This window comes from Plectropomus leopardus, chromosome 2 (genome assembly GCF_008729295.1).
Source record: "Plectropomus leopardus isolate mb chromosome 2, YSFRI_Pleo_2.0, whole genome shotgun sequence".
Classification (NCBI taxonomy): Eukaryota; Metazoa; Chordata; class Actinopteri; order Perciformes; family Serranidae; genus Plectropomus; species Plectropomus leopardus.
The window spans coordinates 8,232,733-8,260,065 of record NC_056464.1 but is presented as its reverse complement, the minus strand read 5'-3'; the positions used below and the strand labels follow the sequence as shown (position 1 = coordinate 8,260,065).

The 27,333-nt window shown below is 40.2% G+C and overlaps 1 protein-coding gene across 1 annotated transcript; it reads right to left on the bottom strand.

Moving 5' to 3' along the window:
* wnt4 (wingless-type MMTV integration site family, member 4) lies at window positions 1-27,333 on the bottom strand. Its single transcript, XM_042494997.1, is given in 7 exon segments — window positions 1-918; window positions 2,277-2,419; window positions 2,761-2,892; window positions 3,393-3,546; window positions 4,912-4,993; window positions 26,749-26,900; window positions 26,902-27,333. Coding segments are annotated over 7 exon segments (1,194 nt in total). The 5' UTR covers window positions 26,962-27,333; the 3' UTR covers window positions 1-447.

The window sequence follows — 27,333 nt, the reverse complement described above, 5'->3', positions numbered from 1 at the left end:
GGTCCAGTTTGTCCCTTATTATCTCCATTCGTCTGTTCCCTCCTTCTAGGTCCATCCCCTGTCAATCACCTCAGTCTCAACAAATAAGTTAAACATTACAAAAATAAGAAGGATCAATGACAAAGCAAATATGAGAATGGGGGAGGGAGACAGAAAGTGAAAGATGCTCTCTATTTGAAAAGAAACAAACTGCCTCTGCTTTGTTGGGAATCCCATGCATAATCTACTGATATCCATTAAGGTGGCATTAAATGAACTGAATGACATTTGGCCTCTCAGCCACTGAGTTTGTTTCTGTTGACCAGTAGTTGGAGAGTGGGGTGGTTTCAAGCAGGGGAGGAGGGAGATTCAAAAGTCCTTTTTGCTCCCTCTGGCCATGGCAATTGAGCAGGAGTGTGGGGTGCTTGTTTTGTCCATCAGCAGTGCCCTCTGTTCCCCTTACTCCCGTCACCGGCATGTGTGCATCTCCACCATTTTGCGGCATTGTTTGCATTTTACATAACAGCACCAGTGGAACTTACAACTGCACCTGTCCACCACCTCCACTTCCTGCGTCTGGAAGCCGCGGCCACAGCACATCAGCTCACAGCCATCGATGGCCTTTGAGGTTCTGTTACACTGGCGGCCCACTGTGCCCAGCATACCTGGCGTGCGCGGGTCATAGTCGCAGAAATCTGGACTGGGGTCTAGGTAGACCAGATCTTCGTCTGTGTGAGGTTTGAACTGGGAGTTTCGAGGCACCAGGACTTTGGTGGAGCCAACCTTGCGCTGCTCTACCTCAGTGGCCCCGTCAAACTTCTCCTTGATGACATTCCCCACTTTCCGGAAGGGTGGCATAGCTTTCCAGCAGGTCTTTACCTCACAGGAGCCTGAAACACCGTGACATTTGCACTCCACGCGCATGTGGGACAGGATGGCCTGCAGAGATGTCAAAAAACCTTTAGTTTGCAGAAAGAACATGAAATAATATGATGACAATGCACGGTATTTAAAAATAAATAGCTGCAGGGGATGGCACCATCTCTCAGTTGCTAACTGTTTGTGCTAAGAATAAGAGACTTGAGACTTGAGTATTATTTGAGTCCCAAAAATAAATGGTTGGATTTGATTTAGACTTGACGGCTGTGAGAATAGACAAACTACTTTGAAAAGTCATTTGAAACAGACTGGAACTTGACCTAGACTTATTTGAATGACTTGAGACTTGGTTTGGACTTGTCTGAAATTAGTTGAAATTTGACTTGGACTTGCCTCAATTTACCTGAGTCTTGTCACGGACTTGTTTCCGGTAACTTAAAAAACTGACCTGCAATTGTCTTGATTGACTCAAAACCTGACTTGGACTTGTCTCATATGATGTAGGACTTGACTTGGACTTGTCTTACATAGCAAGACTCGAATGGAAATTTAATAGAACAGAATTGGAACTGTAACTTCCCCGACTGACTTGAAACTTGACTTGTCTTGATAACTTGAGACCTGACATGAACTTGCCTCAGCTGACTTAAAAAATGACTTGGACTTGTCTTAATTGACTTGAAACCTGACTTGGACTTGTCTGGAATAACATAAGACTTGACTTGGACTTATCTCAAATCACTTGAGATGAGATGTCCAATGTTGTAGACTTTTCTTAAATTACCTGTAACTTGACATGTACTTGACACTTAACTTTTACTTGTCTTCAATTATATAAAAATGTACTTGCATTTCTATTGACTGACTTGAAACCTTTCTTTAATTAGGAAAGACTTGCCAGCAGCTTGTCTTGAATGACTTAAAACTTGATGTGGAATTATGTCTGACTTGTCTTGAATGACATGAGACTTGACTTGAATTTATCCTGGAAAAACTTGAGACTTGACTTGCATCTTGACTGACTTGAGACTTGACTTGCACTCTTCTCAAATAACTCAAAATCAGACTCATATGACTTGAGACTGTCTTGAGCTTTCTGTTTTAGACTCTTTCCTAGTTTTCATTCTTCTCTGTGTAGCTGCTGTTTTAAGGAGCCAGGTGTGTATTAGCACATAGCTACCTATGTAATTATTATTCCTAATAAACTAAACTAATGTCCAGAAACTTTTTTACCCACGGAAAACATCTTCCTCAGCTACAAAAATACAGAGCCCTTACAGTGTTATCCAAATAGAATTGAAAGGGAATGCAAAATGTATTTTCCAAAAAATTCCACTGTGGCATTTTGGGTGTTGCATACTGAAAGAATTGCAGTGTTCTATAAAAAGGCATATTCACATTTCACATCAGTGAGTTACCTTCCTGCCAGCCTCATTGTTGTGCAGGTTCATGAGAGCCCGACTGGAAGACTGGCCTTTACTCCTCTCTCTCACATCCACAAATGACTGGGAAAAGGCCACTCCATATGCAATGTTATCACTGCAGCCCGACCACTGGAACCCTGTGACAAGATATCAGGATAGAGACAGGAAGTGGTTATCTGAATGGCTCTGTCATCACTCTTTAAACATCTCATAGAAACACTTTTCTATTCTGCAGCCAGTACTTTTGTGTTGTTGGTTCACTGTGATGCATGATATTGATAAGTTGGCACAATTAATATGCAACCATGATATCTGTCTTGACCTTTTCAACATAAAATAAGCATTTAAAATGTCACATAATTTAGTCTTTTAAAATAATTACATTAAAATGTACTGGATCAGTTGGTCCTCTGTTTCCTTTGCATTTGTGTGTGTGTGTGTTTGAGTGTGTGTTTGTGTAAAAGAGACAGAGACCTACCCTCTGGACTGACTCCATGCACATTGTGGTCGCAGCCACATTTTTCCAGCTCTCCGCTGCTGCAGGCCCTTGTGACCGCAAACGCCACACTGGCTGCTGAGATGGCATACACAAAGGCTGCCTCACGGGTGCCTAACACACACACACACACACACACACACACGCACGCACGCACACGCACGCACACGCACACGCACGCACGCACACGCACACACACACACACACACACGCACAAACACAGACCCACACACATACACACACAGTCATATTGTTTCATTATGCAACTGAAAAGAGCTTGTCATTCTAAATGGCAGAACAACATATACAGATAAAGAGTGAATTTAAGTCACACAGAGGGAGCCAAGACATTAACATGCAGGAGCTGGTTGAGCCAACACACATGGAAAACAGCTAAAAAGTGTCACAATATTTTAGAGTAAAATGGAATAATCCACGTGTAATCAGTTTTAAGTGATATCTAGGATATTTAGTTTTGGGTTATGACATGCACACAGGTAGAAATCTTGTGACAGTGTTTGTCAGTTGGAATGCTGTCTGTCATCAGTGTTTCTTTTGTGTCCAGTTGCTTACAGAGTGTTTGTTACAGAAATGGCTGCAGTGCCTAATCTTACCCTGGGTGACCACTTTGCCAAACACAGGCATGGTCTCCAGAGTTGAGCAGTTCCATCGACGGTTGCGAAACTGGAACTGACACTCGTCTATAGCTAGCTGTGCTCCACGACGTACTGCATCCATCACCTCCACGCTGCGCTTACAGATCTGAACCTGGAGGGGAGACACACAGGAGCTACATCAGCCAGAAACACAGAACACAAAACCACAAAATACTGCAGTTTTGCATAACCGCCAAGAAGGTCATGTTTCCAGTTTGATTTCTTTGTTTGTCAGTAGGACTACAGAAAAAGCAGAGGCTCCAATTTTTATGGAACTTGATGGAAGGGTGTAGCATGGGCCAAGGAAGAACCAATTAAATTTTAGAGTGGATGCAAATTATGGAGGGGATACACAAATTATTCATCACTTTTGTTAACGTTGCAAGATAAGGCATTTGGTCTTGGCAGATTTAGAGTCACACATTTTATAATCCAGTAGATGGTAGTAAAGATCAATAGAGACAAAACAGACAATTATAGAAATAAGATGACTCCATATCACAATCCACATACACAGGTACCAGAAGCCCTCAGGGGTAGCCTACACATGTAATTTTTATACAGAAAGTAGTCATTATGGAGGACTCAGGGACAGTGGTGTCATGAGAGAAATGGTCCAATCCTTTTTTTTCTCCAAACTAAGGTGTAGTGATGGAAACGTGAATACACATATCATGCAACTAACTATATTCCTTCTTTAATCCAAATAGTCTGCATCAACTTCAACAGAGATAATGGGGGGAACAAATCAGTCCTTCGTACATCGTAAATGCACAGCCAAGATGATGAGACTTAAGCCAAGCACATTCATATTTTGACATAACTCTAAGGATTTTAGAAATATATCCAAATATGTATAGTGGTTGCTTTTACGTATTTGCCTATCCTAGAAGACAAGACTGTTGGCATTGGCAGAGGTTTGTGCTCACCAAGTGGCTTTCTAATTTTAACAATACTTTGCCCTGGATGAAAAAGATTCACCAGTATTGCAAAAAAGCCAATGTATCCTCATACCATGGTTCGTATATCTTGCAATCATAAGCAAAGAATGGTTTGCGAATCTTATGAATATGAGTTGGGCGTCTCGTTACATATTTAATGTAAAGTTGTTCAGGTTATGTTTAGGACAGTAAAGTTGCATTGTTTAAGCTTTGGAAAAGTAATTTTATGTGGGTTAGATTTACGAAAGTAAAGTTGCGTGAGTTAGGTTTAAGTAAGTTAGTGTCCCTTAAAATTACTCAAGCTGGGGACATGAACCTGGCTCTTCTGAGGTAAAGTCCTGTGTTTGCTTGATCTGTACACCACCCCAACCTGCAAACTTGTAATGATTTTCACTCTTCCTTCTTTACTCCCATCAGCACATTCTTGATGTTATCACTGCCTTCATGATTACGTGGGTTATATACAAATTCTGGTGCATTACTTTTGTAGGTATGCATACAAAGAGTGCATGAGAACAGCCTGAAAAAGTATGTACCTGTCTCTGGATGAGGCCTCGTAACCTCTCGCATGTCTCCTCATCCCTGATGCTTCCCACTGATGACAGCTTGGCCAGGTACCTGACAGAAAAAAAACAGTGTATATTATTGTAGATTACTTTGGTGGACCTGAAAGTACCTGGATAGTAGAACTTAAAAGTAGGCCTATCATTCTGATGGTACAAGGTGAGACAAAAGCAACATGAAGACTGCAAATTACCTACACCATAGTGTCTTTTTGGTACAATTATTGTTACAGGTAATATTTCCTCTTGAAACCTGGAACGACTGAATTTGACGACACTATTCAGAGAAAGCAGGGCTTGTGTACAACGATTTGGTTCCCATGACGTTGTGGGAATGTTTTGGACAGATGTCTGCTTTGGAGGACACTGAGAGGAGGGAAAGTGGTTTATCATACACACCACCTCCAGGCCAGACAGGTCAGGGAGATATACTGCACACAAACAAACACACAATCTTAGATGTGGGAGAAAATGGCATCAGTCTGGGTGCACTGACCCTGACACATCCACCTCACCTCACTCCAGTCTCATATCTCCAGACCCAGCTGCACCTGACAGAAATAGGCTTTCGCATAAGCTGGCAGTGAGTCTCCCACAGAAGAAGCAACCCATTATTATGTAGTGTCTACACTCCTCATTGTGTACTCATTTAAACAAATATTGAGTCTAAAAAACATACTTTAAAACAATGGAAAGTTTCATAGATGACATGACATAACTCTGGATTAAAAGATTCAAAGAAACTTTTGCCGTATGTTTATTTATAGTGTTAAAAAAAATGTAGTTCAGTCACCATCAGGAAATCGTTGCAATATATGTTGGATACATTACATTTACACATCAACGTTTCTGAAATGATCAAATATTTAAGCTAACTTTGTCAAGTTGGCAGTGATGCCTGCCTCACTGTAACACCACTGCAGACCACTTTTCAAGTGAAAAACAACAAACAAAAGAACTTGGCATTGCAAAATTTAGCACCACTGTTTAAAATTTCGTGAAAGGACAGGGACAAATGGAATGAAAGTGATAATCTAACTATTTTACTGTAAAAGAATGAATTTAGTGTTCGTAGGCTTGTCCTACGCTAGAAAGAGTTTAGATATCACATGGCCCTTAATAAAGTCAAATTCCAACAAAATTAACTTTTAGTCTATCATTCTGTACAAGCAGACATGTTTTTCCTTAAGGTTTCTCAAGCTTGTTTTATGAGTCTCGGGTTATGAGTTCCCAAGACCACACATACCTCTGTAAAGCCCTGTTAGCCCGTCTCAATCAGGCTGTGGCACAGATCCAGATTGCAGAGAATTCTGCTGTCCGATTATTGACAAAGCTATAATGCACAACATGAAGCCATGCCACCAATGTTTTACACCAACTGAGTGCATCAAAGGCTTTATGGCATTGTAATCATAGACATAGCCTACACATCAGTTGTTAGCTACATCTCAACTCCTCCTGAGGTGGAAATAAAGGTAGAAAAAGTTTGGAATTTGTGCATTATGTGACTATGTGTAAACGTGGTAGTATAATTAATTAAATCCTTCCAGAAGTCAAACAACTCCTTCACTTCATTCACCCTCTCATCTTTTCCTCTCAACAGTTCAGATAATCTCTCTTTCTCTCTCTCACTCCTTCTCTTTGATGGCCTTCCTTTTCTCCTCCGCTTCAGACAGTGTCAGTATTTAGCACTCATCGCTGTGATAACCTCGATCTCTGCTACTCCGCCACATCTCAGCCACATCCGCTCACATCCGCCTTCAGGGGTGACCTCACTCTCTCATGAGGTTGACTCTTTCTCAGGAGCTCCACCAAGCCCCCCCAACCTTCATCAGACTGTGTCTAAAGTTGTTTACGTCATGAACCAACAACACTTTATTTAAAGCTGCACTACTCAATAAGTCTATGATAACAATGGATTATATAGGTGTTATTAGACTGAACAAACTTTGTAGTAGTTCTAAGATTCCTCCTTTTTGTGGTGACAGCACTGTTAGAAGTAGAAAAGATTATTGCTCGGGTTTATCAGCAAAAATAGACAGTAGTTGGAGAAAATTAAGAAAATGTTGCAAAATTTGACATTTTTAAGGCATAAGAGTATTCAGTTTCTGCATGAACACTTAAAGCGGAGAAAAATAATAATAAGAAGCAATAAAGAAGAAGAAAAATCTGAGCAAAAACAACAGGGCTCCAGCAGCAAGCACCACTGCTTCCCCCTAAAAATGGTCATTTAAGAATCATATTGACATTATACCATATACATTTCAATATATATTCCTGTCGCAGACAGGAAGAAATACAAGAAATACACGGTTTCAAAATAAAAGCCCGCTCATGATATTTTTGTGGACGGAATTCCTTCAGTTTTCAACACAATGCTTTTTATTGTGAAATATTTGCAAGATTGTGTTGTTGACAATACCGTGGTCTGCATCTATAAATTAGTCAAGTACTGGCCTTTACTTGTGGAAATACAGTAGCTGTAGCAGCAAGCGGCCGGGCCACAGCAACAATGCTGTCAAGCACTGCTCATACATGCAGAGAGTCCTGCACTTGAGAGATTTCTGTTATTTCCTCTTTGTAAAAGTTATACCTAACGCTGTGGTCCTAGATGTGCTTCAATTAAGCATTTTTTTAAAGTAACTGAAAGTATTTTCATCATAAAGAACAATGATATGAAAATGAAAATGTGATAACAGTGATAAGAAAACCTGATAATTTCAGCATTTCTAAACTGAGTTGCAGTAAATCTAAACCTTTGCTAAACCCCACTGTCTGTCAGTTTATTTGTCTTTCCAGATCTGCACCCCCCCCCCCCCCCCCCCCCCCCCCCCCCTCCCCCCTCCCCACTGTGGATCCAGTCCAACTCAGCTCTGCTGCTCTGATTTGCTCCGTTGCAGAAGCGAGTTTTTCATCAAAGCCATGTGCGGCGTTTGATCCCTCTTTGTTGTTTAGCGGAGCCTTGGGCGGCTACGTTTGGGCTCAGGCATCCAGCTGGGAGACCATCAGACAGCGATAAAAACAACCCACGGAGAAAACACAAGACAACAACAGAGCCCTGCCTGTCTGACGGGCAGCACCACACTCACAATGACACAGACAGCTGCATGGCGTCCTGCTGACCCTGGAAACATTTCATAAACATTGGATAAGCTGTTATTCAGGTGATTTTATGGATATGTATTTGTGTGCATGCGTGGGAAATGTTCAGCACAGGCCTTGGGCGAATGTGTGTGAGTGTATTCAGCCCTGTTTCACTTTATCTGTTCATTCTCCTTTGCGTACCCGTCGCTTCCCAGAGACAAGGTTAACAAAACGACTCAACAAGGAGACAGACCCATAGAAGGACAGAGCAACACACACACACACACACACACACACACACACACACACACACACACACACACACACACACACACACACACACCATCATCCCACATCTCATCCTCATTCCACTCCCTCTTTCCTCTCTGTCTCTCTGGCCTCTGGTGGTTGCGTGCTTAAATCCCAGGGGCCTAAGCCCAGTGGAGCCAGTGGTGTTGTGAAGGCTGCGATGTGTAATGCAACACAAACACGCGAATGCACCACAGTCCAGGTGGAATGCTCCATACCTCCCACCCAGAGCCCCCCGCGGCCTCATGGGAGGCCGAAACTGAGAATAAGAGATCATTCTAAACAGAGAAGACATTTATGACGCAGGTTGTTATCTGGAGACAGGAAATAAAGGCTAACATAAAAATGGTGAATACCACACAGAAATCCCCTTTTGAACCACTTTTATGCTTTCTAAATATGAATTACTACAATTCAATGAAAAAAAACTTGCGGTTTTTCAGGGAATACCTTTACTGTAGTGCAGAAAAGATCAGACATGTATGAGTCGATCGACATCAAATTAATGAACAATTCTGATAATAATCATCAGTTAAGTGGTAACAAAAGATCTAGTGTAAAGGTCCTTATACTGACCACCAGATCTTCATTCTGAATGAAAACTCTGAAAGCTGGTAAACTGTCCTTTGAGCTTACATTTTTTGTGGCATAAAGTGTTTCTAAAGGTCCAGGTCTACGTTAATTTACATTAATTGCCTCCTTGCAGAGAGTTAGAAGAGAAGATTGATAACAGACGTAGGAGTCGCACATCGAGTGCAAATCACAAGCAAATCTCAAGTCTTAACTTTCAAGTCTGGGTCAAATCCCAAATTAATGTGGTGAGAATCAAGCAAGTCAAGTCAGGTCCATGCTGTAAAGTCAAGGAAGTCACAAGTCATAAGAAATTCTGATGATCTGGTCAAACACTTTCTAGCTTATGTTTGACCAGCTAAAACGTTAGCCAGCTTACATTAACTTTTCTTTGTGGGATTTGAAGTGACAGATGAAGTTGGATGCTGTAGATTTGTGATTTTTGAGCTTTAGACTTTGCGCACTGCTGTTCTATTCTCATTACCATCATCAACATAATCCTTGAATCAAAATATTATTTTTTTGGATCAGCCTCCTCCATGATGGCTGCCTTGCGTGTTGACTCTGTTGGCCTGCAGCCGGTTGCCAGTTTTGTGTGCACTGCCCCAGAAATCATCCAATCATATTTTTCAATATGTCAATATCCTGAAAAATGCAAATAACGAATGAAACAAAGTCAAGTCCTTTTGAGTCATCTTTCTGAAGTCTAAGTCAAGTCTTCAGTCATGAATACAAGAGTTTTTTTATTCGTGTTTGTCATGCACATTTAAAGTCCTTAAATTTGCAACTTAAGTTTGATTTGAGTCGATTATTTGACTAAAGTCCCTCACTAACTGAAACATCTCTTATGTGTGTATGGTGAATAGCTTGGCTTAGCATAAAGGCTAGAAACAGGGAGAAGCTCCTTACCTGGCTCTGTCTAAAGGTAACAAAATTCACTTGCAAAGTCCTTCTGAAGCTCATTGATTAACACAGTATATTTTTTTTACACAACAACAGTGTAAAAACAGGTTGGATTTCATAACAAGTTGCATAATATGCTTTGCACTATTTCTAGGCCACTCTCATTGGATTCAGAGGTATTAGTCTTCTCATCTAACCTTTTAGTGAGAAAACAAGAAACATATTTTGTTTGTGTGTTTGTTATTACCAAAAAATGTTCTATTAAAAAAATCAAAAAAATCTATTAACATTTCTCAATATGCCAGAATATTGTTGGTTTTGGCCCCTCAAAAGAGTTTGTGCATTTTTTTTTTTACATTATTTTATGTGATTTTGAATGGAATTTGGTTTGTAGACTTGTGTTTCAGCAACTTTTGAACAGCTTGTTTTCATGATTTTCTGATATTTGTAATCTAAAAAAAAACAACCTAAAATTTAATACCAAACTGAAAGTAAAACTTATCTATTTTTCTTCAAGCCAGACTCCAATATTTAGTGAAAATGCATGTGTTAGGAAAGCACTGAGCATACGACTGGATAAATGAGACTTATACTGCACAAGTTGCGTGAGAATTGTAGACAGATGGTTGATATAGTTCTGTTATTTTTAATGTGGTCCCAATCAATCAATAAATCAATATGTTTGCTGTGAAGTATTCCTTTACAGAGAGTAGTTACCTTTTACAGTCAGCTGGAGGATTATTTAAATGAAAATGGCAAAAGTGCACTGACCTGTTACATTTAGACAAAACTTTTATTCCCTTTTAAAAAGAGGCTTTAAAAAAAAATCCCCTCTTGAACGATCTTTATTGCTGCCTCCCATTGTGCTGCACTTTCCTGTCTGAAATGTATTTGTCCACCAATCAGTTTCACGCTTTCTGTCACTATTTTCACTCAACATTGAATATCTTAGTTAAACAAGTTATTTTATCAAATAAAAAGTCATCTAAACTGAGTGCTAAATGATGAAAAAAATGTGACAGTAAAGACGAGAGAAATGCAGGGGAGGGAGGGGATATAGAGGCTGGACACATCTGCATGACAGTCGTGGGCTTCAGCAAACTTCTCAGCACTCCTACACACACATACACACACTCACATGTAGCCTATGCACACTCTCGCACACGAAATGACACAAATGCTCACAAACTGTAGCACACCCTCTGTGCCTCCATCACCTCTAATGTGTATTTATATGAAAATATCCTCGTGTTTGCTTTTCCAGCACTGAGCACACAGCAGAGGTACACAGTGACAGGTAAATATAGCATGGATGGGAAATGCAAGGAGGAGAGCTGCAAGAAAGAGTCTAAGAAACGTTTTTTTTTTTCCTACTGAGGAAGAAGGAAATGTGCACAGCTTGTAGAAGAGTTAACAGACCTGCAACCAGTGCTGCAACGAGTTTTTCACTAGCTGCATCAGCAATATTTTTCTTACAAGACATCATACATTCAGTAGTGCAAATACAGAGGCAGCAGAGACTTAACCGGCACATAAAGGCAAGTGTGACTGTGGTGTGACCTGAGCTAACCCTCCCTGTCCCCTCTGCAGTGGACACCTACAGTATGTAAAACACACAGTGACCTGTAGAGGGCACTATCTTCTCAGTTTACCTCCAGCCACTGTCTAAACTACAATACGGTACTCTGCTTGCCCTCCAACCTGCTGAACCTTTTGTGACTCCCCTGACGGCTTCAGATGATCAGACTGCTCTGAACAGCCAATATCATGTGTCTCCTCATATTTTTCTTTAAAAAAAACACCCGTTGATTGCATAATACACTGGGTAGGTGCCCGAAACTCATAAGGATGGAAAAAGCCTCTAAACCTGTAGTCTCCAGCAACTCTAGGGAATTCTTTGGACGTTTGCATCTATAGCATTAGACCAATTTTGTATAGATTATTCCATAATGACAGAGACATTTAACTGACATCTAAGTCTGAATCTAGAGTAATGATCTTGAAACAAAATATCTGCATTTCTAGAAACCATGAATTATGCGAAATATCTGATTAAGGTCGGCTAATTCATAAAATGCCTTAATATGCCACCTCAGTTAGGGAGTTAGGGATTATTGATTTACACATCCTAGAAAATATGTGTTAGCCTGCCGACCTGTCCAGGGTGCCCCCCGCCTCTCGCCCAGTGACAGGTGGGATAGACTCCAGCCCCCCCGGGACCAAGGACAAGCGGTTACGGACAATAAATGAATGAACATCCTAGAAAAGCTACCAGACCTTAGTTATTTTCAAAGGAAGAAAAAAAGTTTCACAGAAGAAAGCTTTCTAATTCTGACCAATTGTAGCCTCATATTGACCTCTGGACCCTTTATGAATTATGGATCCCATGTCAGTGAGCACCTGTCCATGAAGAGCAGACTTAGTGTGTGCTAAAGATGCCCTCTGACCAGCTTCTGAATCATTACACACATGAATTTCACATTTTTTAAGATTTTCTCTCCAAAAATGATCCAACATCTAGAAGATACAACACATACTCATACTACAGAATAGATCATTTGACTCCCAGAACAACAATTACCATTGGATTGTACCAGCAACAGTGCAGATGCTGACGGTTGCTGTTTTAAACAAGTGATTAGCATTGTGAAATGTTGTCATGTTCAGTGTGTTTCAGAGAGGTAATTATTCAATATGATGGTAATTTGTATGCAAGTAGTTTGTGGCTGGATTGCATAATATAGAGAGTCTCACTGATAGAAATGTGGTGGATAAAATGCTGGTAAAACCTTTAGAACAATATAACCTTTATGAAGGTAAAATAATGCTCTTGGTCTGGATGCACATGCCTTAAACACCTGTGGCTGCATCTTGTGTCATCTGAGGATTCCCTTTTTCTTATCATAACTTTGACCATGGTTCTTCAGAAATATGGACCGAATGGTTGACCTATCCCTGAACAATTTGCCAGAATATCACATGGCTGATTAATAAAAATATGGCAATAAAGTCCAAAGAAAGCACTGCTTACATGCAGTAGATTGTCCAGGAGGGTGGCCATGCTCTTATGTATTCATTGACAAAAAGAAAATAAAAGTAGGATATAAATCTTCAAAGAAAAAAGTTAAAGGTAAAAAAGATGTGAGGAGACAGACAAAAATGTCAAAGGAAATACTTAAGCAAGGAATGAAAAATTGGAGCACAGTGAAACAGTAAGGTGATAAGAAGAGAAAGTCAGCGTAGTCACTGAGCAACCAGAGGCTTGTGTGTGTGTGTTTGTGTGTGTGTGTCCACACGTGTGTCTGGGTGTATTTATATGCTGCTGGCTCCACTAGAGCTCATTTCCCCCTAAAAATAACATGCTCTGCCAACACCACAACCCTCACTCACACACACACACACACACACACACACACACACTTACTTTCACACATATTTGGGAAAAGTGGCAATAAAAGCCATGAAATTAACCTCCTGCCTGGTGTTAGTGCCGTGGCCCCTAAAGGCTAGGAATCAATTAGTGTGTGTGTGTGTGGGTGTGTGTGTTTAATATTCATGCATACCAGCCTCATCCAACCATAGTCTTCAGCCTGTTTTACTGTCTAGTGATTCTGTGTGGTGTTTTTTTTTATTGTCTTGTTTCTGTCTATAACTACATAACGTCTTTCAGGTGATGTAACAAACCTTCTGGCCGGCATGTTGGAGGTCTGTAGCACTCACAGAAACAATAGCTGTGAACAGCTGATTGTTTCTAAATGCAGGACTTGACTGTAGCTGGATCCTGTGCTGTGTACCTGGGACCAGGTTTTGTGTAAATAAGCTAATTAACTAGCTAATCAGATTGTCCAGACTGGAACATATGGCTACTCCTCAAAACGCGGATCACATTTTGAGGACAGAGAAACCAAGATCTAAAGGTGTCAGTGCAACTTGATCTGTGTTTATGATTTCTCCACCACATTTATTTTTCATTTTTATGTGCATGTTAAACAATTGTTTTCCAACCTCACCTGACCTCGAGCATTCTTGATAACTTGAATTAACATGAATTACTGTTGATCGCTGTCATGTCCCTTTATCTAAGTGGATCAGTGACTGAAGATGTTTGCCTGATATTTCTTACCTGGACAGCTACACATTTGATTGAATCACCAGGTATTTTTACACTAAGTGTTGTCTGTAAATAACAAGTGTATTAACCCTTTGAAATCTGGACTGACCTAACTTTTCTTGTGCTGCATTCTGATGCATTCACAAGTATTAAAAACTTTCGAACGTCAGGCAAAGGGGTTTGCTTTCTCTTGAAAACATACAAAAAAAAAGGCAAGAAGGAAATTAGTAGATTTGGAAAATTATTTTAAAAAATAGCTCAGGGAAAATGTCCAAAAACGCTGATATTGTAATTGTCATATGTATTTTTGAATTATTTTACAGATTCTCATTATTTTTAAGCACTTTTTTAAAGGTCATTTTCTTGTTTCTTTGTTTGTTGTTATTTTAATCAATTTTTTTGCTTTGTTTTTTTTTCTAATTTTCAGGAAATTTTTCATAGGATAAGGTAATCAGTTATGTAGGTTAGGTTTAGGACAGAAACATGGTGATGACATACCTTAAAATACCTCAGAGTTTTACATGGTCCCATTTACTGGTCTCTAAGAGGAAAGTCCTGTGTTTGCTTGACCAATCCACCACCCCGACCTGCTTCCTGATACAGCCTCTTGGTCTTTTTACTACTTCTTGATTATGAGGGTTCTATACCAATTGTGATGCATTAATTTTCGTAGGTATACATACAAACAGTGCATGAGAACAGCCTGAACAGCGTCGGGGCTCAACCTTGACAATAATGCAATGCTGGTCTGGTCTATGGTTAAGCTGGCAAAAGATGTATCTTAGTTGGACAAAGACAATAACCATGCATGATCAAATCAGCTTTTGATTAAGCAAATTTCAGGATGTAAAACATCACATGTTTGCAGAGTTACAGCTTCTAATTGTCACTGTATTTTCTCATTTGGTTTTTCTCATGACTTTCAAAAAACCTCAAACATGTTTATTCTGTCTTTTTCTGTTAAATGAGAATCTACTTGTAATGTATTTGATAGTAATATTTAGGTATCTTGTCATTTCATTGAGCATTAATATGTAAGTCACATCCATGCTATTACAGGGAAAGTGATCGCCTTCCACAAGTCTTAGCCAGATAACTTAGAAGGGTCTAAAAGCTGAGTTGGTGTACCTCTTGTCAGATTATTGTAGCCCTGTTGCAAGAGGAAAATGTTGGTATTGTAAGTTTCTGAAAACCATGGATACATTGCATTTGTACATTTCATAGGAATCACATTAACATCTCTAAAGACAAATAGTTTATGAGCTGATTACGTCATCAGGAGGTGAAGGGGGTGGTATAAAGCCGAGGGTGCAAAGTTGCAGACGACTGTTTGAGACCAACAAACAACAAAACTTTTTAAGCCACTAAACATGGGTGTTTTTTAGTGAGCCATTGCTGTGTTTCCACCAGCGATAGTGCCACAGAAAGTGTATGTTTTGTACCAAGTAATCATTGTGTTTTCAGGTGGAATTGTGCCACTAATAATAGCCACACATTTATCACAGCGTTGTTGTATCTTCTGTTTTATAATGTGCAAATGTAATGTATCCATGATTTGCAGAAATGCACGAGGCTACCATTTATTCTGGTTATTGGGCTGATGATGACCCCCTTACAGCAACTTCCTACTTACATGGTGAACAAAGAGCAATAATATCATCCCATTTGACTTTGAACACCTGACAAATCTAAGCTCTTTTAGCTTATATGTTTTGGTCTCCAACTCCCGAGAATAATATCCAAGCTTGCAAGAATTTTGACTTTCTTCATTAGTCACTTGGTTAGCTCTGGTACAGTCAGCTTGTCTGAGCTCTTGCTGGAAACACCCAGCCATGTTTTTACATAGATGATGATTTTATATTGATGAGAATAGTAGAATCAACCAAAAAGCCTATGTGTGGATGCAATAACAATGCATGAAGTAGAAGATATATATTTGGTGGATTAATTTTAATTATAGCTTTTACAGTTTGTGATGGGGACAGAATCGGTAAAGGTTGGACATTTTGAGCAATAGGGTCCCATATGCAATTTTAATTTTGGATGATTTGACATTTGTCAGGTTTAAATTAAAGAGGAGCAAGATGGCTTTACAGCAGCTTAGACTAATGGTTTGATCTCTTATGTTGCCAATATCGTGGATGAGCTGGAAAGAATGTGATTGCATAATTGATGTGTTTTTCCACAGTGTCAAAGATGAATTTATGGTTGTTTTTATTTTCACACTCAGTTCTGATAGATAAGGAGATAAGCTTGTTAAAGTGAAATTATTCATGTGCAGCGAGCAGGTTTAGACATGCACCATTTACACTCCTGCCAACTATTTACACAGTTAACACACATGTATAAACTGTGAGTTGTACACAACTTCGTATGGATAAAGAACTCTCTGTGTATGAGGTTAGAAATTTTCAGCATGGTTCTCACCTATCTGGTACCTAGTCATCATTGCTAAACTGAACAGAACAGAATCCCTTACTTTTACATGTTTAAAACAAATTTTAAGGCAAAGAAAAATGAATTACTAATTTCTAAAGGTAAAAAGACAAATTTGTTTGTAACCAAAGTCAAGTTCCAAGCTCCCCTCCAGTAAAAATCAAGGGGTTTTAGCCCTGAACACGGACTTGATTTAAAAAGCGTTTGTCAACCCACTTCCAGATAAACATGGATTTCTTTCAGCATCTTGATTTTGGGTGATTTGGGGCTTTTGTTTGGTTTTAAATCACCAAAGTTTTGGTTATAAAAGGTGCTGACTCCCAACCCTTGAAGTGGCACTAAAGTCTGAATATGTGTTCATTCAACAGGTTCTCATCCAAAGTAGTCACATCTTATTTGCAGTGGACATCCGCTTCTACATATTATGCTCTAGGTATCCTCCACCATCTGCTATTGACATTCTGGTATTCCGCTACCAATGCCGGGATGTCAATAAAAGCACATGGTGGGATTGCACTGCCAACGCGATGCTGGCACAGATGATTAGGTTCACGCAAAAGAGGCACAAGGTAAGGTGTAGAAAAATAAACCCATCACATTCAGGCAGGAAGCAAACACCCGACTCCCACTTAAATGTCCGGGGTTTGTTGGATCCATCCACTGCCCCTCTCGCCCATCCCTATAAGGACCTTCGTGCTCCTTATATTGCATCATTACCGTGAGCGTTTCAACTTGACCCAGTTCGGCGGAATATGGACCCGACACTTTCCATCTAGCCGTGTTCTCAAACAGATGCTTCCCGTCCACATATCATGCTTCTGTGGTAGGTGCCATCTGGCAGAGTATAATAACACTGCGAACAGTCCTGTCAGGCCACGTTGTCAGCTGACACTGACCAGCTGCACATCATGCAGATGTGAAAGCAGCAGTGCTTGACGACTTCAGAATGAGAATGGGCTAGTTCATTCCTTATATTCCTTTAGTCCTTAATGGTCCACCAATCAAAAGAATCAAAACGGTGTCAAAACGAGCATCACTTTGTTCGTCAAAGAGACAGCAGTTGAATATTTTCTTATTTTTCTTTGCCATGTTGCTGGGTATGCTTGTTTTAGTTACCTTGTTGGCAAAAAGTAAAAGTGACCCCCAGCTTTCCTGTGGAGTTTTCACTCTTTCACATTTTTTCAAAATCTGGGCTCTGTCACAGTCAAGTGACATATTTCGCTTAAGATTTGGAGCACAAAACAGGCAGTTAACAAGGGGGATGCATTTTTCATGTAAACACCCCCCCCCCCCCCTCCCAAAAAATAAAACTGCTTACTGCTTACTCCATAATCCCACACTCTGGACCTTAAATTACCTCAATGAGCTGTATGTCAATGTCACTGCTGCTACTGAAGCTGCTGGCTGTGTTGGTGAGCAGGCAAATACCTTCCAGTTGTTTCAAGAACACCTGTATGCAACTGTCTCTCTCACTTACATCTCTCTCCAGGTCTCACAATGAAAACTTTTGCATACATCTAACAAAAGATGGGGTATACATTCAGAAATGCAATCAGCTGTTCACAGCCATTGTTGCCCAGGAGCACATGGCAGCCAGAGGGTATGTTATAGCTCCTAAAAGCCCTTTGCATCTCTCAGTGGATCTGCCAGAGCTGTCTCTTATCTTTCAGCGACCGTGGTGTTTCCTCATCAACCCAAGCTGTCCTGCCTGTAATCTGGTCATCGTGAGCGATTCTTGGTGGCTCCAAGTGTGTCATGATAATTGTACACACTCTGGTGACAAGAGGGCTCGAAATAACATGCCGCAGCTTTACCACATATGCGTGTGTGTGTGTGTGTTTGAAAGAAGTGTGAGGCGCCAGTTTGTACCGCAATGCCAAGGTCTCTGCTTTCTCTGGTTACTCATCAGCTGCCATCTCTTTAGCACCTCACCATGGATGTCCAGCACATATGCATGTATGATCACATACTTAACACACACAAAGAAGCAGAGAGACAAAGAGACACTGAGAAGGAGACACAGTGCTTCTAATCCTATAGTGTATTATGAGATATCTGTGACGTGCTGTTATTAAGTTATCATTGATATTGGTAAAACCATGATGCCGCTGGAGATGTTGAGTAAATGTACAGTGTATTTGGTAATTTACAGGGAAAATCATATTCTGCCTAAACCACAACATTTAGTGACACTATGAACTTCCATCCACATTCATTTTTATATTCTGGTTTCTTTGCTGCTGAATCTTTTGCTTCATGTTGACGGTAGCAAACGGCATCCAAACTTGAACCTTCTGTTCCCTGCTGAAAATGAAGTGTTTCAAAAGCAAACACTCAACTCTTTCTAGGTTTTAAAGGGGATGTCCTCTCCTGAGCAAATAAATGAGGATTCTAATCCTTTATCCAGAGCTGATTCATGACAGTTTAACTAAACAAATAATGGAAAGTGAGCAAGGCCAGAGGCCAGATGTAATTCTTCTTTTGCCACAGCAGTGGTGAAAGTAATTATTCACTACCACTATGATTACTTTCTCTTACATCAGTGTTTAAGTTTTTTTTTTTTTTTTTTTTTTAACTTTTTGTAGGAGTTGTAAGCAACATTCACAGCATATCTATAATAATTCAGAGTCTGGGGCAGAATTGTCTGCACAATGCTCTCAACATGGAGATGGCTGAACTGGCAGCTAGCAACAGTGCTAACTTAATAAACAGTGCTAACAAAGGTAAAAGTGTTGACAGAGCTAACACTGTTAACATGGAGGGAAACCAGAGGGCGGGTGCTACGCTTCTGCGACAGGTCTGGACGGCGTTTTCAGAGACAAGGAAACATTTGATTGAGTAATTTGGTAAAAAGCTCACTGTTGGTGTCAACTATGGTGCACTGAGGTTATTTCCTTGATTGCGCCACTGGGGTACCTCGGTGTGGATATGTCAGTCCAGTAGTGCACTGAAATGTTGGTGCCAAAAAGAGTGTTGATAATCTATCACTTGATTCGGTGAAGGACCCTTGATGAACTTCTACTTATGCTTGATTTCTAACCAGCTGTTGTGATCACAAATTGTTTTATTCCAACCATAGCATTATTGCCATTGGGGCAGAATCAAGTTTAATGAATGTCACCAGCTCTGTAATAAACAACAGTTAATAGGCAGCCAATACTAAAGACCATGTCTTTACTCTGGTGACTCTTTATAGTAATCTGAATGCAGCAGGTATCTGTTCCATCTGCAGTCTACAACTATGCACAGCAGATCCACTCGTTCCATATTCTGCAACCAGCACAAAGTGTTGCAGAGTAACCACAGAAAACTCTGTGGTCATATGCATATTACATGTGTCATTATAATTCATCATCCTACAGTTTCTACTGTATTGTAAATCAGGTGGCATGTTAGATCATCGATCAATTAAAACTTTTTCCTTGCTAATAACTCCCTCAGGACTGTTCATTCCAGCTATCCATTAGTGTCTCCTTGAAAACAGGTAACTGAAGAAACAACTGCACGTGTCACCTTTTCTTATGTGTGTGGCCAAAGTTTGGCTCAGAGTTCCACATTTTAATTACAATAGAGGTAGACATGTGGCTGTGATGAGTAACATGATTGTGGATTGTTACCAAGTTTGCATTGTAATATAAAGATTGAGCAGCAACTGTGTACTTCTCAGACTGTCCGCAATAGTTTTTGTATGTAAAACAGCCAAATATTATTCAATGAAACGTGAAAAATATTACTGTACCAGTGCAACACAAAAACACAGGAAAAGTCAGGGAATTACCAAAATAATAATAATTCGTCCTCTGGGGGCAATTAATGGCTGTACAAGAATTTCATGTCAATAAATTCAATAGTTGCTGAGCCATTTCAGTCTGGATCAATGGAGGGAGTCAAGTGACATTATAACAGAGAAACACAGTCTGCAGAGGGAGGAGATCGGGAAGCATGGGTCAAGAAAATTTTGAAAAATGTTTTGAGTTCCCTAACCATAAATAACAAAGTATTAGCCTTTATGTTTGACTAATTTAATTAAGCAGACTAACCATTTTAACCTAAACCACAATCCTTCCCAGCACAACAATCCCCAGGGCAAGGCCCATTTGGCCTGTGCAAACCATGGTATTCCCTTAACCCTAGCCTATCTTTTTGTGCCAAAACTCCACCTTAACCAAAGCAGTGTCGGCTTCTTAATTCCAAAGCCACAGGGGTGCTTCCGATATGTTAATCTGTTCAATACTATAGTTTATGAACCTATACTTGCAAAAGCGATGACATTTGAATCGTCCACAAATGTTAGCATGCTAACATGCTTAAAAAAGATGATGACAATGGTAAACATGCATTAGCATTGTCATAGTTAGCTTTTGGCATGCTAACATTGTCATTTTGCCGAAAGCTCTGCTGGACCTATAAGTACAGACAAATATTAATGTCAACATTTGATAGTGTTATTACAGTATCTGGGTTTATGTCCATCACTACAGAATAGAATCTCTTACATTTACACCTCTACTATAAAACCCCTTAAATGCTTTAAGTGACTGAAATGGTTAAAACAACTGAATTTCTTCTTGATTAAAGTGAAGCTCTCAGCGAGCTCCCATTCATTTAATTTCTCAGTCGCCAGTACATTCCTAGATTATTTGATTTGATTTCAAAAGCCACACACACACACACACACACACACACACACACACACACACACACACACACATACACACACACAAACACACACGTGTGCGCAATCTGTCTGCAATATTGTGTTTAGCTGTTAGTGCGTCTGTGTGTGGGTTGGATCGTGCGTGGTGCACTGTAAGTAACTGCCATTCTTGTGCGGTCAGTGGGGTAATTACTGAGTGTGTGCCACCGTTGGGTAAGATGCCAATTTACAAGCTAAAAAAAATAATCATAAACACACACACACACACACACACACACACACACACACACACACACACACACACACACACACACACAGCAGCAGCAGCAGTCCCGGAGCAGTGTGCAGGTGCAGCAAAACGAGTCCGAGCTGGGCAAGGGGAGGAAGAGGAGGAGGAGGGTGATGACGGACAAATTAATGAAAAGTAGCATTCAAATCCCTATTCGGCAGCGGGACACTAAACATGACTCAGCAACCACAGAGATTTGGCAAAGTGATCGCATCCTGGCTCACGGGCTAAAGGTGACAGGCACAGGCAGAGCTGCAGGTGAGGTAAACAAACAGACTGTGGTTTAATGTGACGTACAAACAGCTGAGAGTGACATGTTAGCTGCTCTGAAGCAAAGTCAGTGAATGCTGATTTTCAGAAATGTTTCATGTGAGCAACAGTGACCATCTGTCATATTACTCCAACAGAGGGATGCAACTAACAAATATGTTCATTAGCAACTGATCTTCTGCATATTTTCATGTTTAATAAATTAAATATTTGATATAGAAAATAACAGAAAGTAGAGAAAATGTCACAGTTTCACAGAGCCTAAGGTGAAATATTCAGTTTGCCTGCTATATCTGACTTACAGTTCAAAAACTCTAAATGTTCCATTTAAAGAAGAAGGAAATATTCATATTTGAGAAGCAAGAGCAAGTGGATCATTGGCGTGATTAATTGTCAGTAACAGCGCTGAGCAAACATAACAAAATACTGCAACTGCCACAATGTTTAATGTAAACAATCATAATCTTTTTTTAAAGCATAAGGTATGTTTTCAGCTTCAGCCATGCTTGTTTTCTTGGCCAAGTGTAACTCTGGAGGGGATCATGTGTTTGGTTATGTGTACGTGTGTTAGTGCGTGTATCCATCTCTCTACTGGACCAATCAACCGAAATATTGTGTACACATTTATGACTATATGCTGAAAGACCTCTGGGGGTTGTTATTTTACAATTGTTAAAAAAAGAAAGTTATTTTTGACTGTTTTATATTGTCACTGAATGTGACTCTTCACTCCTCTTAATCAGTCGGTAGGGATTGAAGTTTTTCAGAAATTGGCTAACAACAAGCCATACTGTCTGTTGCAGGCCATATTTTGTCCTTCGTCGAACCTTAGCATCTGCAGATTAATTCCAATACTGCACTCAAACGGAGTACACTTTCTACTTTTAATATGCAATCATGAATCTATTAACTGTGTGTTCAAAATGTAATCAACTTTGCTGGTAAGTTATATCTAAGCCACTTAAATTGCAGGATGCATAACTGACAAACATCCTGAGTTGAAGTGGTCAATCTTGAGTAAAGGGGCACTCCACCATTTTTTACATACAAGGATTTGTTTTCTAGTCATAAGGATTGCTACTCATCATGTGACAACAGCTGTATGATGTCTTCATTGTCTGTGGACGAGCTTTATCAGGTCAGAAAATAACCCAGATGATGTCATAGTGATGTCATCCTCTCTACTTTGTTTTGAGACCACAGTTTTATAACTGAAAGGGTTTATTACAAACTGGATGTGAGCCACTTCAAAGACAAGGCAGGCAGAAATTAATGAATGAAAAATGCTTTCAAGTTGCATTATATGACATGTAGGATCTTGTGTTTTTGAAGCTTCACTCATACTCTGCAGTAAAAGTCAGGTTATCTGAGCCTCCGCTACTTCAATTTCATTTTGACCAATCATTATTAAATCTATAGCTTACCCCTTTTTTATTTGTTTCATTTTTTGATTTGTTTTAGCTTCTACGTGCTATTGCTGGCTACAGTGAAACATTGTCACCCTTTAACTATAAGGTTCTGACATTTTTTGTCAAAATTGAGTCATTCATATATTTTCAATTCTGTGATATTATGCTATGTGTTTTTTTTCTTTTCTTTTTAAGTTATATGCACTTTGGAACATTCTGTTTGGAAAACAAAATGGTCGATATCATTTTTGCTATTTGAAATGGAAAAACATTTTTTTTTCTTTAAATTGAAGCTCAGTTTCTAAGAAATGTGTTGTCTCCAAACACAGACAACAAGTCAAAAGTCCTGGTCCGGGTCAGTGTTGAGATATTTGTGCATATTCAAAATCCTGTTAATCCTGGTGATCCTGTTGAATCCAAGTGTTTTGTAATGTTTTAAAGTAGGCTTGAAGTGCCTCACTTCTGACTAGAAACTTGGCATTTTCTTTGGACAAGCATCTCGATCCCAAAGTCTAGCAAACTGTTGGATAGTTGGTTTATGTAATCATGACAACACACAGAGCTGACCGTAGCAGGTGGGATGCCATGTGTTGCAAACTGCGCTTAAAAAACTAAATTCAAACACATATTCCACATGCGCTGTAGCCTAAACATGTCCAAAGAATGCTATTAAAACCCGAATAATACCAGCATATCCCATGTCTTAAAGTTCAAGTGTGTAGGATTTAGTGACATCTAATGGTGAGGTTGTAGACTGCAACCAAGTGAAACTTTTCCCATGTGCCAAATATGTAGGAAAACTATGACAGCAACTGTGAAAATGTGAATGACCCGATCTAGAGCCAGTATTTAGTTTATCCGTTCTGGCCTGATGTAGAAACACAACGGCAAGGAAGAGAACCCGCTCCATCTGTAGATATAAACGGCTCATTCTAAGGTTATGAAAACACAACTATTCTTATATTCTGCTGATTATACACTGATGAAAATACAGTAATGAATATCATATTCCATTTCTGCCAGTATATACCCGTTAAAATCTACACACTGGACCTTTTATCAGAAAGTGGTATTTGGAATAAGTTCCAATTCAGATTATCCAAACGGCTGTTAACAAGACCCGTATCAAATTTGGAGTACTGTCGGAAAAATAGTGGAAAATTAGAGTGCATGTCAGCGTACCCACAGACTCCTTTAGATAAAGAAATACTATACACGTTTTCAATGGCCACACTGTTGCTTATTATATCATATTGCTGTAAAAATACTAGCCAACATAACCAGTTGATCCCTGAGCTGTGCAGCCATGGTGTATGGTTGTCTCTTCACAGTTTAAATGGTTGACATGAGAGAGATAAAGCAGTACAATTAGCAATGATACAGATAGATGTTCATTTGACTAATTGCAATAAACAGTCCTGTAAACTGCTGTGGATCCACAGCAGGCTTGTTGTATGTTTTACGATCCTTTGATCTCTCTCCTAATTGCTCCCCATCCTTTGACCCTGAGTGTACCTGCTGCTGTGTGGAGGTGAAACTGAAGCTTGTGGGTTTGTTGAGGTGTTGAGGACTGAGATACAGTCCACACAGCCCCACACACATTTTCTTCAACAGTGTGAGCAGACTGGCAGCTCAGCAGCCTGCCTGTACATGCCTGCTCCCTGCTGCTGTCACCACGCCTTCAGCCCCAAACAGCACAATTACCCTGCACTCAGTGACAGAGTTCAAGGTAGACAGTGCAGTTTGGCAAGGCTGTAATTTGATTTATTCGGATGGATTGGTCAATGATATCAGTTAGGTCGTCTCCAGCAACAGCCAGATGTAAACACACAAGACTCTAGTGATCTTATTATAAAGCTTGCAAAGGTATTAATGCAGAGAAATGAAGTGTAATAAAAAGATAAATACAAAAGTCAAAATACGGTAACTTTTAGCTCAGAAGCCACAATTTAACCCCCTACTGGAGGACTTTGATAGATACTATTATATGACACAATTCCTTACTCTCAATGTCAGGTATAATTCTTGCCACCGAGCCTCTGTTCTCTCGAAGAGAACAAGAAGGTCGTCGCTAAATGATGAGTTCTGCTTGTAAATTTGCTGAAGCTACGAGGAATGAATGGCAGCAGAAAATGGAGCGGAGCCTGCGGAGGAATGCAGAAACCCACCTAACCACCTCCCACAGGCTGCCGGGAGAGCAGGCACACACATGCGACCCAACCAACCGGCCCCAGGAAGAGGTGGCACTGCACACTTCATCTACAGAGTCACACTGTGTGTTAGAGCCACTGCACTCTGACTGCTATCACCTTCCACAACAAATAAATAATAACATATTCCTACATGGGCTGACATTCGTCTGTGAGTGTTATGACCTTGTTGAACTTTTAATTTTTCCTCATCCTGGGATGTCGTTATATTTTTACTATTACATTCATATTTACACTTGGTGTCTGATTGCAGAATTCAGTGTTAAACTAATAGTGGTCTCATTCTACTTTACCTAGGCATTTTAGGTATTTTTTATTATCACTTTATATTCATGAGGTACTCAGGCACCAATAGTTCGCTGGGATATTTATGTATTTTAATGTTATTATATAATACTCATTTTTAAATGGTTTCTTAAGCCCAAATGCAGCTGAATAGGCCAACCTTACTAATATTAACAGCATCAGCATCCATCTATGTCTCAACCGATAATGACTTTTACTAATGATGATGATAAAATATGAAATTGAGACTATGAAAAAAAAAAATGTTTTTAAAGATACAGGTCAGAGGTTTAATTCCGCATGGTTCTTTTAAAGGGTCTACAAAGTGAAAATTTGTTTAGTTACACAATTTGTTCTTGCCATTTACAAGGAAATTAGCACATTAAGTTTTACAGGCTGAACTCACAAAACAAACTTAACTCCTTCAGTCCTGGCAGCATCATTTCCAAAATATTTTGATATTGGGTTCATATGAACAAATTAAAAAAGTGTAAGTTTTAATCAGCATTGGGGGGCACAAAAATGAAAGTGGGGCTTTGGGGCAGGAAATTTTGAGCATCAGACACTTCATTTTCTACCTTCTGGTGAATATTTCTGCACTAATTTGTGCCCCTTTGCATCAATTTATGGTGGAAATGTTTAATATGGTCAAAATAAAAGTTCTCTGCTATTTATTTACTGCTATTTATTTATTTATTTATTTATTGAGGGGAAGGACATGCTCTAAGCATTGAGGGGGAGAGATGTCCCCTTCATTCCAATCAAAATGTACGCCTATGGGCTGAGGGTTATCAGGGCAAGAGTATGAATACAGAGGATATTTTATTAAAAATCCCATCTGACACCAGAGGCTACGCGAATTAATGTAACACATCCACCTGCCATTTAATATATTCGTTTCACACATAAAACTTATTTTTCACATGAATAAAGAAATGAAATTTCATCTATTGTGACACATGCACCTTTCCAAAAGGAACATGTGCTTTTTCACTTGTGGGGGACGTTTTTTAGGTCTCTGCGGGGGGATGTAGCGGTGTTGGTGAGTTATTAAGTCTAGGCCAGAGAGGGAGAGGGAGAGCGTGCGCTCGTGTGTGTGTGTGTGTGATGGTTAACAATTAACCTGAGCTGCCGCTGAGCTGCAGGGGAAAAGGGCAGAAGAAGAGTGGACATGTGAAGACGAGGAGGAGCAGGAGGAGGTCAGGTGAATGATAACAGCGGAGGAGAAAACGAGTCAGAGATGCTGTCTAAATCAAGAGTAGAAAAGTTCAACTTACAGCCAGTTACTCGCGTTGGCCGAGAGGAGCGCGCAGCAGAGCATCAGGACGCACCGCAAAACATATTCCTCGGTCATCTCGAGAGGCAGGTTGAGGAGGGTTGGTGAGAGCTGAAATAATCCCAAGGTGGACAGGGGGTCGGCGGTGAAAACAGAGGAAGGTGCAGGGTCCGCAGCTATCTGTTAATCCATCGCGCCGCATCCAGTGGCTCATCCACCGGGGAGGCGCGCAGCTTCACGGTCCGTCCGCGCAGTTCTCCCGTCCCTCCCTCTGCCACTCCGCACTCAGAAGGGACGGGGAGAGGGGAAAGAGAGGGATGCTAAAAATACGATCAAAACTCTGGAGCCGCTCGGGCTGAATCGGACCCTTCTTCTTCTTAATCGACTTGTTTGCTTTCTCTCTCAGCTGCGCGTTAACGCCAACCGGGACAGCGTGTGGATAAGCAGTCAATAAAAGCCAAAATGCACGAACAGCTCTGGTAGATCTTCCTCCTTTCCTAAAGCTTATCATCCGATGCCGGGTCCCGCTCTTGGACACGCGGGGCTCTCCTGTCAGCGCGCCGCGGTCTCTACAAGTCTCCCCCGA